The sequence below is a fragment of the Pseudophryne corroboree genome, chromosome 4 (genome assembly GCF_028390025.1).
Source record: "Pseudophryne corroboree isolate aPseCor3 chromosome 4, aPseCor3.hap2, whole genome shotgun sequence".
Classification (NCBI taxonomy): domain Eukaryota; kingdom Metazoa; phylum Chordata; class Amphibia; order Anura; family Myobatrachidae; genus Pseudophryne; species Pseudophryne corroboree.
Genome location: NC_086447.1, coordinates 739,079,539 through 739,093,942, shown reverse-complemented (window position 1 = coordinate 739,093,942; position 14,404 = coordinate 739,079,539). Strand labels below are relative to the sequence as shown.

Sequence of the window (14,404 nt, the reverse complement as noted above, 5' to 3'; positions counted from 1 at the left end):
TCTTAATAATAATAATAATAATAATAATAATAATCAACGTTGGCTGCAGCTCATACCACATAGTGTAGGGGAGCGGGATTCCCGGACACCTGCAGTCCGATTCTCGGACACCTGCAGACAGCACATATGTTACATACATCCCTGCATGTTTGCTCATATGTGCTATCCCGCTCACCCCTGTATTATGAGGTGTGAGCTGCAGCCGCCACTGATAATAATAATAATAGTGGTAATAATAATTTAGTTGGATGAGGGTGTGTGTGTGGGGGTGGGGAGACGACAACAACTTCCGCCCTTACAGCACCTTAATGTTTTATCCATTCTCCGTTTGTTTGAGGTTATTTTGTGTTATCTATGCACCATTGGATGCTCGCCATGCTTCGGGCTCGGTGTCTCACTTCGCCCGCCATTGGTTACTATTTCAGATATTTGGTGACATGGACCGAGAGGATTATGAGAAAGGTCCTCTCCACGAAGGGTAACTAGATGCTACATACCTCCCAACTGTCCCGATTTTCGCGGGACAGTCCCGTTTTTTGGGGACTGTCCCGCTGTCCCACCCGCGGGCCGCAGTGTCCCGCGGTGGGGGGGGGGGGGGCAGTTGGGAGTCTCTGTCACCCGCTGCCCTGCTTAGCAGAGCAGCGGTGAATAGACGCTGTGCGCATGCGCACAGCGTCTATTCAGTGCAGACAGAGGGAGAGGAGGCATGCCAGCGGCTCACAGAGCGCTGGGCATGCCCCCTCAGTGACGAAAACGGGGGCGTGACTCGCGATCGCGGGTCCTCCCGCGAAACCACGCCCCCTTTTCGGGAGCGCGCGCGCGGCCTTGCCGCGCGAGGGTCCCGCTTCCCCGAACAAGAAAGTTGGGAGGGTATGGATCATGCTACCATGCTAGTAGACCTGGGGACACCCCTGCCTGTCTGATATCACGTACAATGGATGAGTCACGAGACGGAGATTACATTGCGTTTGCGTTACTATTATTGAACTAAAATAGTGTAATCCCAAATTGACAATGTCCAGAATTTTTTTTATAAGTCCTCGAATAAATGCAATTTCATAGTGAGCTTTGACAATTCCCTCACGGAATTTATACTTGACAAAACATTTATTACTACACTTTGGGATCAAGTTACAAAATAGCCGGGGTGTGGATAGCCTTACTATGAAATGTAATAAATAAAAACTCCCAAGCTATAAATATACGAAAAACAAAAGCTCCGACAAAATGGCGGCCATAACATGGAGACCACCAGCAGCAGCAACAGCTACGCTCCCGTCCCCTTCTGTGTGCGTCTCGCGAGCGTTGACAGTAATGTGCGAGGTGACGTATCACGCTACCCGTGGTGGCTGCTGGGTAGAAGCTTGGCGGCCCGGTGTACGTAGCAGTGTGTGAGGCGCTGCGTGTTCGAGTCTCCTCCGCTCCAGCCCGTCGGGATCATGGCGAGCGTAGCTGCCGCGGGAGTGGTCGGGGTGACCAGCGGGTCCAGCCGCAAGCGGCTCATGAGAGAGGAAGATATGACGAAAGTGGAGTTCGAGACCAGCGAGGAGGTGGATGTGACTCCCACCTTTGACACGATGGGGCTGCGGGAGGACCTGCTCCGAGGCATCTACGCGTATGGTGAGGCCGGCCGGTGTGGTTCTGAGGCTCTTTGCTCCCGCATGCTGCGACTTATAGTTCCCCAGCAGCTGGAGAAGAAGGGACCAGGCCCGGGGTGTTGTCACACTGCTCATTTGTGCTCACTCTGGCCAGTGGTTATACTGGACACACTGGTGCTAGATACAATGTATTGGTAGATACAATAGGACAGATGTATTAAGCCTGGAGAAGTGATAAAGCAGTGATAAGTGCAAGGTGATAACGCACCAGCCAATCGGCTCCAATATGTAAATTGACAGGAGCCGATTGGCTGGTACGTTATCACATTGCACTTATCACTGCTTTATCATTTCTCCAGGCTTAATACAGCTGTCCCAATGTACTGGTAAGCCCAGAGCCGGCCCTGGCAAAATGGCTTCCCCTTCAGTTGCAGCCTATCATGGAAAATTCTCGCCTCTTACCATGGTGCGCCAGGCCTTTGAGATATATACTGTACAGTTAAGTGGTTCTCAAACTGTGTGCCATGACACCCTGGGGTGCCTCGGGACACTTGCAGGGGTGCCTTGGATTGGTGGTCCAGGAACAGTGCAAATTATTTATGGTCAATATAAAAAGCAAAACCAGTGGGTTGATTCTATATCGGAGTGGGAGAAGGGACCTTCTGACGTATCTAGGGGAGGAGACACGTCACCAGGGGGAGGAGCTACGGGCGAACAGGGTACCCGAAAATTACCCTCGCCACGGTTCGGGCTCGGTGGCTCGCTCCGCTCGCCACCTGATTACTAAAGGTAATAGTTGGTGCCGTGGATAGTAGAGGAACTATCCTGCTGGCCTTGCTCCTCCCCCTTGTGTTGTGACTCCTCCCCCAGACGGAAAAGGTCCCTTAGCCCACTTGATTCTAGCATCTACCAAAACCAGTGCTGGTGGCTGTCAGTTATAAAATGTGGGCAAACAGAAGCAAATCCTGTCCCTCACCACATAACTGAACCTAAGGATGACATATAAACACAATTTACTTAATTGAATTCATTTCTCAATAAGATACTTATAGCCTAGGGGTGCCTTGAAAATAAATTCTGATACTCTTGGGTGCCATGATTCAAAAAAGTTTGGGAGCTACCGGTATAGTCTGTCCTGGGCCCCTAATGTAACCCCAGTTGTTCGATAAAGGCTGTAGGTGCTGTTCCCTATGCCTGTCACTTGTGGGAGGATATGGTTGCTATGATGCAATATGTTTTGTGTTAAAATATTAAGTACTAATGGGTACGGAGACTGGTGAGTTATGGAGGGAGGGAAAGTACTGGTTAATACTTTTGGCATACCCATTACATTCCCCATCTGTCCCTAACTCAGTCTTAGGGGGATATTAAATTACCTGCATCCACTGTCGGGTGTGAAAGTATCGCCAGGGGGGAACACTATTAAATTAGCCCTGATAAGCCAGGGCGTGCCGTGGCTTTACAGGGATGTGTTTCACCTGCCTCCGGCAGGCGAAGCAAAGTCCCAGGAAACAGCCCTGTTTCATTCGAAAACGGGGCTGTTTCTACCAAAAACACGAAGGTTTCCCTGAACATGCATGTTTTCGAGTGAAAAGGATTTTTTTTCCGGGTGAAAAGACATTGATGAAATATCGGGAAATTTTACCTGAAGCTTCATCGTCTGGTATTGAATATCCCCCTTAGGGTGTATCCAATTGTCCCGCCAGGCGCTATCCTTTTAGCCTCGATAAGCCGTCGCTAGCCACAGTTTATCAGGGATTTTGTTTCACCTGCCTCAGGCAGGCGAAACCAAATCCCCAGAAACAGCCCAGTTTGCATCCTAAAACAGGTCTGTTTCTACTGAAAACACACAGGTGTCACTGAATTTAGAGTGCATACACACTGTGCAATATTATAAACAGTATCACTCATTTTCAACCTTCTGAGCAATACCATTTGTAATATCACCCAGTGTGTACGATACAAACAATTAACAATGTGCGCTCCCGCGGGTCGTTATCAACCCCCTCTGTTGCTTGTACACACAGCTCAATCTGGCAATATCGTCAGAACCTGCATGTACGGGCCGGCGATGAGATTACGTCACTATACGATATCATTAGCGATATTGTACAGTGTGTATGCACTATATCAGCCACGTGGGAGGGTAGGGAAAACACTAGGCGATATCGCTCATGGAGCGTATTGTCAAGTGTGTACCCGGCTTGATATGTCTCAGCTGAAAAGATCTTCCCTCTCCAGCTGCTCCACGTATTCTGTGAATCCCTACACTTGTTCCCCATTAGCTTCTATTTAAAGAGCTGAGAATTAATATCTGTGCAATGCGATGATCATGACAAGCAAGTTACATTCAAAGACATAACATAGAAGGTAAAATGACCCTGCCAAATGAGCTTACAATCCAAGAAGTATTCTAAAGACTCTAAATTACTCTACCCACAAAACCATCAACATCTTCCTTTCATATATATCTACCTCTGACTTGCTACAGTACATCCAGTAACCAACCCTCCCACCTTCAAAATTATTCCCACGCTGTTACATACTTATGAGATTCCCTATCATACTTGACTAGTCTCTCCACTGTTATGAGCTCTTTGGGTGGCAATCAGTTGTTTTTCCACCTGCAGCCACTAGATGGTGCCCAATTGTAGTTCTGTTAGGGCGCGATGGCTACCGGCATCTGCATTTCAGCTCGCATCCTGAAGGTGGCGAGCTGAAAAGTGACCCATTTGGGCGCCCAAATGACACTTTTTGCGATCGCACCCAGCACTTTGGTCCGCTTTAGCAGCGTAAAGCCCTCTATGGGTGTGTTCAGCGCGAAAACTAAATATAATTGAATATCGGCCCGTGATTTCCTGTCATTTTAGATGGGAGATCTGGCGTGAGAATCAATTGAATACCGCCCTTTAAATCAGGGGTGGGGAACCTTTTTTCTACCAAGGGACATTTGGATATTTCTAAAATCCTTTGGGGCCATACAAAAATGATCAACTTAAAAATGACCCTACGCCCCGGTAGTTATGCCCCTTAGAGGTACTGAGTGCGTGCCAAAAAAATGGGTGTGTCCAATTAAAATGGGGCGTGACACACATGCCCCCAATAGTGCAGTGCCAGATACACAAATGCCCCCGCAGTGCCAGACCACTCACCGCTGCTGCAGCTCCGTCCGGCGGTGTGTGTCAGCTGTCGTGCAGGGCAGGGAGAAGAGCGCGGCTATGTCAGGCTGCGGCGGCGTGTAGGACCTCGAACCAGCCGCCTGTTCGTAAGCCAATCAGAGCTCGCAGTTTAGCAGCGGTGGCTCCTGATTGGCTGCCGGTCCGCGAGCTCTGATTGGTTCACGAACTGGCGGCTGGTTTGAGGTCCTACCCGCCGCTGCCGGACATAGTAGCTGTGCTCTCCTTCCTGCCCTGACAGCTGAGACACGCCACCGCCGGTCAGAGCGGTGGCGTGTCTCGCTGACAAACAAGCGGGTGGGCCGGAACAAACGGCTTTGCGGGCCGGAGGTTTTCAACCCCTGCTTTAAATGCATTTTGGAAACGCACATCTTAGACCCTGCCCTGCTACCAACTGTACTACCCACACTTCTGTATCAGTATCTATTGTACAGCTGGGCATACACTATATATCTGGCAGACCATCTGTCCAAGCTGGCTGGTTGGAATGAAAATCTGGTAATGTATGGGAGCAAATAACAATCTGCCACTCTGATACTTATGTCAGTGTTATTTACCCTGTACATGTCCTATATTGTCTTCAACTGTAAGTCACTATTGTCCCGTTTTGATTTCTCATGTATGTACTCTGTAATTGGGCCCTGCTGATCCCTTGTGGCGCAATATAAATAAAGGATAATAACCATTTGCTTCCAAACACTGGAAAATGGACTAAAACTTTAGTTCAGATAAATTGGTTAAATCATGCGTTTTGTCCGTTTTCCAGTGTTTGGCAGCGAATGGTCGATTGTAATTTGAACCCATATATTACCAGATTTTCATTCCAATTAGTCAGATTGGACAGGTGGTGTGCCGGATAATTGTATAGCGTATGTCCAGCTTAAGCAATGTGTTGTAGTCTTGTCTCAGCTCTGTCCCTTTCCCACTTAAAGCTCTTTTATGAGCAGGGTCCTTCTTACTTTTGTATTTACATGTGTTTTCATTTTATTTACGTTGTACCATATCTCCCTATCTAATGTGTGCCTTATTTTCCCATCCTTGCGGTACTGCTGGATCACTAACGACAATAACATTACACTTCCTATACTTTCTGTAATAATGCCAAGCCAAAATCACATATCCAGACCGAGTCTGATTTTTCTATCAATGCCGTAATAATTGGAAGGTATTTCTTGTGGTTTTTATTAAGTTTCTGTAAGGATGATTTTGTGTGTGTTCTTTTAGCAGATATACTGACAGACTCATTTTTCTGTACTTTCAGGATTTGAGAAACCATCAGCTATTCAACAGAGGGCCATCAAACAGATAATCAAAGGAAGAGATGTAATAGCACAGTAAGTGTCAGACCTGGAGTGTTGGATCAGTTTCAGGCATGCTGGTCAAAAGATGACTGCTATCAGCCTGTATGCACGTCCTCTTCAGGCAGCGCTAACTGCTACCAATTATGCCAGAATGGATCCAGCTAAACTACATAGCATCAGATTCTTTCCTTCCTAGTCATCAACGCTGTATAGCTGAATTGGTCACAGCGGTCTTATCTCTGCACAAAAGCTTAGCTACAGGTTCAAAATTTGTGACCAACTTAATGAGAACTTTAGTAGAATGATTGAATAATTGGGGGAATTCAGTTGTTTCTTCCCCAGGCTGCCACTAGATGGCGCCAAATTGAGCAACAATTGAATTGCACGGGGAGGTGCATTTCAGCTTGCAGCCCCCCATGCTGGAGAGCTGAATTGTGTGAAAGTAAAAGATCTGTTGTATCATTATCGTTTATAGGCATGTTCTTTGTTATGGATAGGCAGTGCTTTCATGTGCCACATCTTAGTGTTGTGCATACATTATCCCTGTAGAGTTCGTCTCGGAATGTTCTAGGTTTTTTTTTTAGCATAGATCACAAATGTGCACGTTAGTCAGCCAGGGGGCCAGATGTAATGCCGTCTGAGTTTGGCAGCCGTGAAGCATGCTGGCCGAACTTGGACTTTTTAAAGGGGCATGATTTTGCCTTGTAAGTGATTGTCCCTTTAAAAAAAATCTGAGTCCGGCCGGCATCCCGCCCAGGGTCTTATTTTGTCCAGCTTCATATAGTTTTGTGAGGTGCATCCTTGCAGCCCAACTCTTTAGGTTAGGTTGTAGGTTTTTATTTACAAAGAAGAATATACCAGTCCAAAGCATGTACTTAAAGGTGCACAACTCATGGGCAGAAGTAAGCGGCGGTATTTCCTGCACTCTGGCATAAAAGTGTAATAGGCTGCGATTTGTGGGAGCCAGAGAGATAGTCACCAGGTTTAAAGTGGCTATTAGTTTAAAGTGGTATGGTATGGGGATGTAGTTACATTGCCGGCAGTCGGGAAGCCAGCGGTCAGGATACCGATGCCGGAATCCCGACCACTGACAATGCCGCCAGCCGGAATCCCTGCTAACGGGCTATTCACACTCGTCTGTGTCCATGACACCCGTAGAGTTGGACTGGAACCTGTGGGGAGCCTGCAGAGTGTTTCATTGCACTCGCCCCCCTGCCGGCATTCCAGCGGCAGGGAACCCGGCGTCTGTATGTTGACCGCCGGGATCCCATACCCAACGCGTGGTATGATATGTCAACAGTCATAATATCAGGAGAATGTCTATATGATCATAATTTCGACTGTGGTCATGTAAACACTGTAGGAATGTTGACATATCATCGCAGGTGGCCCAATGGTCACTTACCTGCTCCTGACAGCTTCAACGGTTTCTGGTGGTCATGCGATAGTAAAAGTAATTTTTCGTGCACTTTAGCTTGTCACCCCGGGGGGTGGGGTGGGGTAGGGGGCGTATTGAAATACATGCGGCAGCCATTTATGATGGAGCTCTGAAGAAAGAGTTACTGTGATATGCTGTATGAGAAGAACTGTCTTAGGATATGATTGTATAATTATATTCTTTGTAATGCTGAATTCTAAAAAAGTTAATCAGCAGGATTTTACTGTGAGGTTTTGTGGAAAAAAAAAAAAAAAAAGCCAATGACAATGTTACTGTATCTTTTTGTTATTTATTTTGATTAGTTTTCCGTGGGTAAAATAATAAAAAAAATAATAATATTAATTTTTTTGCTATTTATTCTGCTGAATATACCCCCTTTCTGCCTTTCAGATCACAGTCTGGTACAGGCAAAACAGCAACATTTTGTGTGTCCGTTCTCCAGTGTTTGGATATTCAGGTAATTTCTAGTCTAAGTTATTGCTGACTTTTTCACATTTGCTAGCATTATATAATTATTGAACTTTAATCTTTAGATTAGATCAATATTCTATGGGGGGAATTCAGTTGGTTTGCGTGCCCTATCTCCCATGTAAAGTGAGGGGAGATCATGGGGTGCAAACCAATTGGGTGGTTTCTGTAGACACTAAAGTTCTGTTTTGTTAAACATAATTGAAAAATGACACACAATAAAAAAGAGATCGGAGTTTGATCGCTTCAGTTACCCAGGGGAATTAATATGCAGAATTAATGCCAAGTTAGTTACAAGAAATTATCAAAATTCAGCGCAAAACAGGAGGAAAGACTGTCACTCCTTATGGGCACTAGCCTTTTCAAAGCATAACTTGTCAGGCGCTCATCTGTATGTAAAACATAATGGTGTTCATATGGTGACATGTCTTTGTGCCTGTAATCTATAAGGAGCAGTGGCAAATTCAGTCATTAATCTTCCCAGATCTATGAAGTTATTTTCCATGAGAATAATACATGCATGTAGTAGACGCTAAGCAGGCACATTAATGAAATAGGCCAGTGTAGTGTAGTATGGACAGAAGTGTCACATAGGTGTGAAACAAAAAATAACATTAATGAAACCTAAAACAAATTGCCCGAATGAGAGTTAAAGAATTCTTTCATTGCACAGAATGAAGAGATTGGCGGTATTTGCATCGCTAAATGGTTATTTATATACTGGCACCCCAGTATTAAAAAGACCACTGAATTATTAATTTACAGAATATTGAAGTGACACATGTTCACCCATTACACTTTTCAACTGTCTTCAGTCTTTTTATTATATTTGTCAATTTAATGAGCATAACTATATTGTATTGGTTTCCAGGTCCGTGAGACACAAGCATTGATTTTAGCACCAACCAGAGAATTGGCAGGGCAAATTCAGAAGGTAAGACAGCATGGCTTCTCACTTACAAGCATAGACTTGAACATTCAAAAGTGGTATTACTATCTCTTTACAATCAAATGTTTTCTGTGTTGCAGGTGCTTCTCGCTCTGGGTGACTATATGAATGTGCAGTGTCACGCATGTATTGGAGGAACCAATGTAGGAGAAGACATCCGTAAACTGGATTATGGACAGCATGTTGTCGCTGGCACACCAGGACGTGTCTTTGGTGAGCATTCATGTATAGGCTGAGTTAGGACTATTGGTACTGGGAGATTCTTGAGATTTCAATAACCGTAAATACATGAAAGCTTTCTTTCTTTCTTTGTGCTCAGTTTTCTGGTTTCCACCTCTATTACACACAGATATGATTCGCCGCAGAAGCTTAAGAACACGCGCCATTAAAATGCTGGTTCTGGATGAAGCTGATGAGATGCTTAACAAAGGTTTGTGTTTCAGCCAATTGTTCCCTTTTTCTTTCTACCTAGTTAAGATGGTTACCAGTGGGTGTTTATATATCAATCATTTTATATTTGTTTACTGGTCTGTTAAGGAAAACTGACGCTTGGTTATCCCCTCATGGTTACAGGCTCTTGAAGCTAGTCTGTCCTTTATATCAATGAGCTTTATTGCATGCTCCCAGAGCTGAAGAGAACTCTGGAGTGAGGTCTACTCTCCCATTCTGTTCTGTAAGCTTGAGTGTGTCACAACGGTAGGGGTCTTGTACAATGGATACTGTCACCACGTAACATTGACCCACAAGGTTTTAGTGAAATAACTTTATATTTATGCACTTAGTGCTCACATTATTATAGTGTTAGGTGACAATACACAGGGGCATAACATGTAAATCAAATTTTTTTTTTATCATCATTTCTCTATCGTCCTAGTGGATGCTGGGGTTCCTGAAAGGACCATGGGGAATAGCGGCTCCGCAGGAGACAGGGCACAAAAGTAAAGCTTTACGATCAGGTGGTGTGCACTGGCTCCTCCCCCTATGACCCCCCTCCAAGCCTCAGTTAGATTTTTGTGCCCGGCCGAGAAGGGTGCAATCTAGGTGGCTCTCCTAAAGAGCTGCTTAGAAAAGTTTAGCTTAGGTTTTTTATTTTACAGTGAGTCCTGCTGGCAACAGGATCACTGCAACGAGGGACTTAGGGGAGAAGAAGTGAACTCACCTGCGTGCAGGATGGATTGGCTTCTTGGCTACTGGACATTAGCTCCAGAGGGACGATCACAGGTACAGCCTGGATGGTCACCGGAGCCTCGCCGCCGGCCCCCTTGCAGATGCTGAAACGAGAAGAGGTCCAGAATCGGCGGCAGAAGACTCCTCAGTCTTCTAAAGGTAGCGCACAGCACTGCAGCTGTGCGCCATTTTCCTCTCAGCACACTTCACACGGCAGTCACTGAGGGTGCAGGGCGCTGGGAGGGGGGCGCCCTGGGAGGCAAATGAAAACCTAATTTGGCTAAAAATACCTCACATATAGCCTCCGGGGGCTATATGGAGATATTTAACCCCTGCCAGAATCCACTAAAGAGCGGGAGACGAGCCCGCCGAAAAAGTGGCGGGGCCTATCTCCTCAGCACACAGCGCCATTTTCCTTACACAGCTCCGCTGGTCAGGACGGCTCCCAGGCTCTCCCCTGCACTGCACTACAGAAACAGGGTAAAAAAGAGAGGGGGGGGCAAAATTGTGGCAAAAATATATTATTAAAGCAGCTATACAGGGAGCACTTATTATAAGGCTATCCCTGTCATATATAGCGCTTTTGGTGTGTGCTGGCAAACTCTCCCTCTGTCTCCCCAAAGGGCTAGTGGGGTCCTGTCTTCGTTAAGAGCATTCCCTGTGTGTCTGCTGTGTGTCGGTACGTGTGTGTCGACATGTATGAGGACGATATTGGTGTGGAGGCGGAGCAATTGCCAAATATGGGGATGTCACCTCCTAGGGGGTCGACACCAGAATGGATGCCTTTATTTATGGAATTACGGGATAGTGTCAACACGCTAAAGCAGTCGTTTGACGACATGAGACGGCCGGACAATCAATTAGTGCCTGTCCAGGCACCTCAAACACCGTCAGGGGCTGTAAAACGCCCTTTGCCTCAGTCGGTCGACACAGACCCAGACACAGGCACTGATTCTAGTGGTGACGGTGACGAATCAACCGTATTTTCCAGTAGGGCCACACGTTATATGATTTTGGCAATGAAGGAGGCGTTACATATAGCGGATACTACAGGTACCACTAAACAGGGTATTATGTGGGGTGTGAAAAAACTACCTATAGTTTTTCCTGAATCAGAAGAATTAAATGAGGTGTGTGATGAAGCGTGGGTTGCCCCCGATAAAAAAATGCTAATTTCAAAGAAGTTATTGGCTTTATACCCTTTCCCGCCAGAGGTTAGGGCGCGCTGGGAAACACCTCCTAGGGTGGACAAGGCGCTCACACGCTTATCAAAACAAGTGGCGTTACCCTCTCCTGAGACGGCCGCACTTAAAGATCCAGCAGATAGGAGGATGGAAAATATCCAAAAAAGTATATACACACATACAGGTGTTATACTACGACCAGCTATAGCGACAGCCTGGATGTGCAGTGCTGGGGTAGCTTGGTCAGAGTCCCTGATTGAAAATATTGATACCCTGGATAGGGACAATGTTTTACTGTCTTTAGAGCAAATAAAGGATGCATTTCTTTATATGCGTGATGCACAGAGGGATATCTGCACACTGGCATCACGGGTAAGTGCTATGTCCATTTCGGCCAGAAGAAGTTTATGGACGCGACAGTGGTCAGGCGATGCGGACTCAAAACGGCATATGGAAGTTTTGCCGTATAAAGGGGAGGAGTTATTTGGAGTCGGTCTATCGGATTTGGTGGCCACGGCTACAGCCGGGAAATCCACCTTTTTACCTCAAGTCACTCCCCAACAGAAAAAGACACCGACTTTTCAACCGCAGCCCTTTCGTTCCTTTAAAAACAAGAGAGCAAAGGGATATTCATATCTGCCACGAGGCAGAGGAAGGGGGAAGAGACAGCAACAGGCAGCTCCTTCCCAGGAACAGAAGCCCTCCCCCGCTTCTACAAAAGCCTCAGCATGACGCTGGGGCTTCTCAAGCGGACTCGGGGGCGGTGGGGGGTCGTCTCAAGAATTTCAGCGCGCAGTGGGCTCACTCGCAGGTAGATCCCTGGATCCTGCAGATAATATCTCAGGGGTACAGGTTAGAACTAGAGACGAATCCACCTCGCCGTTTCCTGAAGTCTGCTTTACCAATGTCCCCCTCCGACAGGGTGACGGTCTTGGAAGCCATTCACAAGCTGTACTCTCAGCAGGTGATAGTCAAGGTACCTCTTTTACAACAAGGAAAGGGGTATTATTCCACTCTATTTGTGGTACCGAAGCCGGATGGCTCGGTAAGACCTATTCTAAATCTGAAGTCCTTGAACCTGTACATAAAGAAGTTCAAGTTCAAGATGGAGTCACTCAGAGCAGTGATAGCGAACCTGGAAGAAGGGGACTTTATGGTATCCTTGGACATCAAGGATGCGTATCTCCACGTTCCAATTTACCCCTCACACCAGGGGTACCTCAGGTTCGTCGTACAGAACTGTCACTATCAGTTTCAGACGCTGCCGTTCGGATTGTCCACGGCACCTCGGGTCTTTACCAAGGTAATGGCCGAGATGATGATTCTTCTTCGAAGAAAAGGCGTATTAATTATCCCATACTTGGACGATCTCTTAATAAGGGCAAGGTCCAGAGAACAGCTAGAGATGGGATTAGCACTGTCTCAAGAAGTGCTAAAACAGCACGGGTGGATTCTGAATATTCCAAAATCCCAGTTAATTCCGACAACACGTCTGTTGTTCCTAGGGATGATTCTGGACACGGTTCAGAAAAAGGTTTTTCTCCCGGAGGAAAAAGCCAAGGAGTTATCCGAGCTTGTCAGGAACCTCCTAAAACCAGGAAAGGTGTCTGTACATCAATGCACAAGAGTCCTGGGAAAAATGGTGGCTTCTTACGAAGCAATTCCATTCGGCAGATTCCACGCAAGAATTTTCCAGAGGGATCTGTTGGACAAATGGTCAGGGTCGCATCTTCAGATGCACCAGCGGATAACCCTGTCTCCAAGGACAAGGGTATCTCTTCTGTGGTGGTTACAGAGTGCTCATCTATTGGAGGGCCGCAGATTCGGCATACAGGATTGGATCCTGGTGACCACGGACGCCAGCCTGAGAGGCTGGGGAGCAGTCACACAAGGAAGAAACTTCCAGGGAGTGTGGACGAGCCTGGAAACGTCTCTTCACATAAACATTCTGGAACTAAGAGCAATCTACAATGCTCTAAGCCAGGCAGAACCTCTGCTTCAGGGAAAGCCGGTGTTGATCCAGTCGGACAACATCACGGCAGTCGCCCATGTGAACAGACAGGGCGGCACAAGAAGCAGGAGTGCAATGGCAGAAGCTGCAAGGATTCTTCGCTGGGCGGAAAATCATGTGATAGCACTGTCAGCAGTGTTCATCCCGGGAGTGGACAACTGGGAAGCAGACTTCCTCAGCAGACACGACCTTCACCCGGGAGAGTGGGGACTTCATCCAGAAGTTTTCCACATGCTGGTAACCCGTTGGGAAAGACCAATGGTGGACATGATGGCGTCTCGCCTCAACAAAAAACTGGACAGGTATTGCGCCAGGTCAAGAGATCCGCAGGCAATAGCTGTGGACGCGCTGGTAACGCCTTGGGTGTACCAGTCGGTATATGTGTTTCCTCCTCTGCCTCTCATACCAAAAGTATTGAGAATTATACGGCAGAGGCGTAAGAACGATACTAGTGGTTCCGGATTGGCCAAGAAGAACTTGGTACCCGGAACTTCAAGAGATGATCACGGAAGATCCGTGGCCTCTACCTCTGAGAAGGGACTTGCTTCAGCAGGGTCCCTGTCTGTTTCAAGACTTACCGCGGCTGCGTTTGACGGCATGGCGGTTGAACGCCGGATCCTAAAGGAAAAAGGCATGCCGGAAGAAGTCATTCCTACTTTGATTAAAGCACGGAAGGAAGTAACCGCGCAACATTATCACCGCATTTGGCGAAAATATGTTGCGTGGTGCGAGGATCGGAGTGCTCCGACGGAGGAATTTCAACTGGGTCGATTCCTACATTTCCTGCAATCAGGATTGTCTATGGGTCTCAAATTGGGATCTATTAAGGTTCAAATTTCGGCCCTGTCGATTTTCTTCCAGAAAGAATTGGCTTCAGTTCCTGAAGTCCAGACTTTTGTTAAGGGAGTGCTGCATATACAGCCTCCTGTGGTGCCCCCAGTGGCACCGTGGGATCTCAATGTTGTTTTGGACTTTCTCAAATCTCATTGGTTTGAACCACTAAATAATGTGGATTTGAAATATCTCACATGGAAAGTGACCATGCTACTAGCCCTGGCTTCGGCCAGGAGAGTGTCAGAACTGGCAGCTTTATCTTACAAAAGCCCATATCT

At 46.8% G+C, this 14,404-nt stretch overlaps 1 protein-coding gene across 1 annotated transcript in view; it reads left to right on the top strand.

Moving 5' to 3' along the window:
- Positions 1 to 1,289: 1,289 nt before the first annotated feature.
- Positions 1,290 to 14,404, top strand: part of EIF4A3 (eukaryotic translation initiation factor 4A3) — a 32,067-nt gene continuing 18,952 nt past the window's right edge. Inside the window, exons 1-6 of the mRNA XM_063918110.1 lie at positions 1,290 to 1,620; positions 6,036 to 6,108; positions 7,904 to 7,970; positions 8,853 to 8,915; positions 9,011 to 9,143; positions 9,280 to 9,360. Coding sequence (XP_063774180.1) covers positions 1,440 to 1,620; positions 6,036 to 6,108; positions 7,904 to 7,970; positions 8,853 to 8,915; positions 9,011 to 9,143; positions 9,280 to 9,360 — 598 coding nt within the window. The 5' untranslated portion in view covers positions 1,290 to 1,439. The remainder of the gene's footprint in view (positions 1,621 to 6,035; positions 6,109 to 7,903; positions 7,971 to 8,852; positions 8,916 to 9,010; positions 9,144 to 9,279; positions 9,361 to 14,404) is intronic.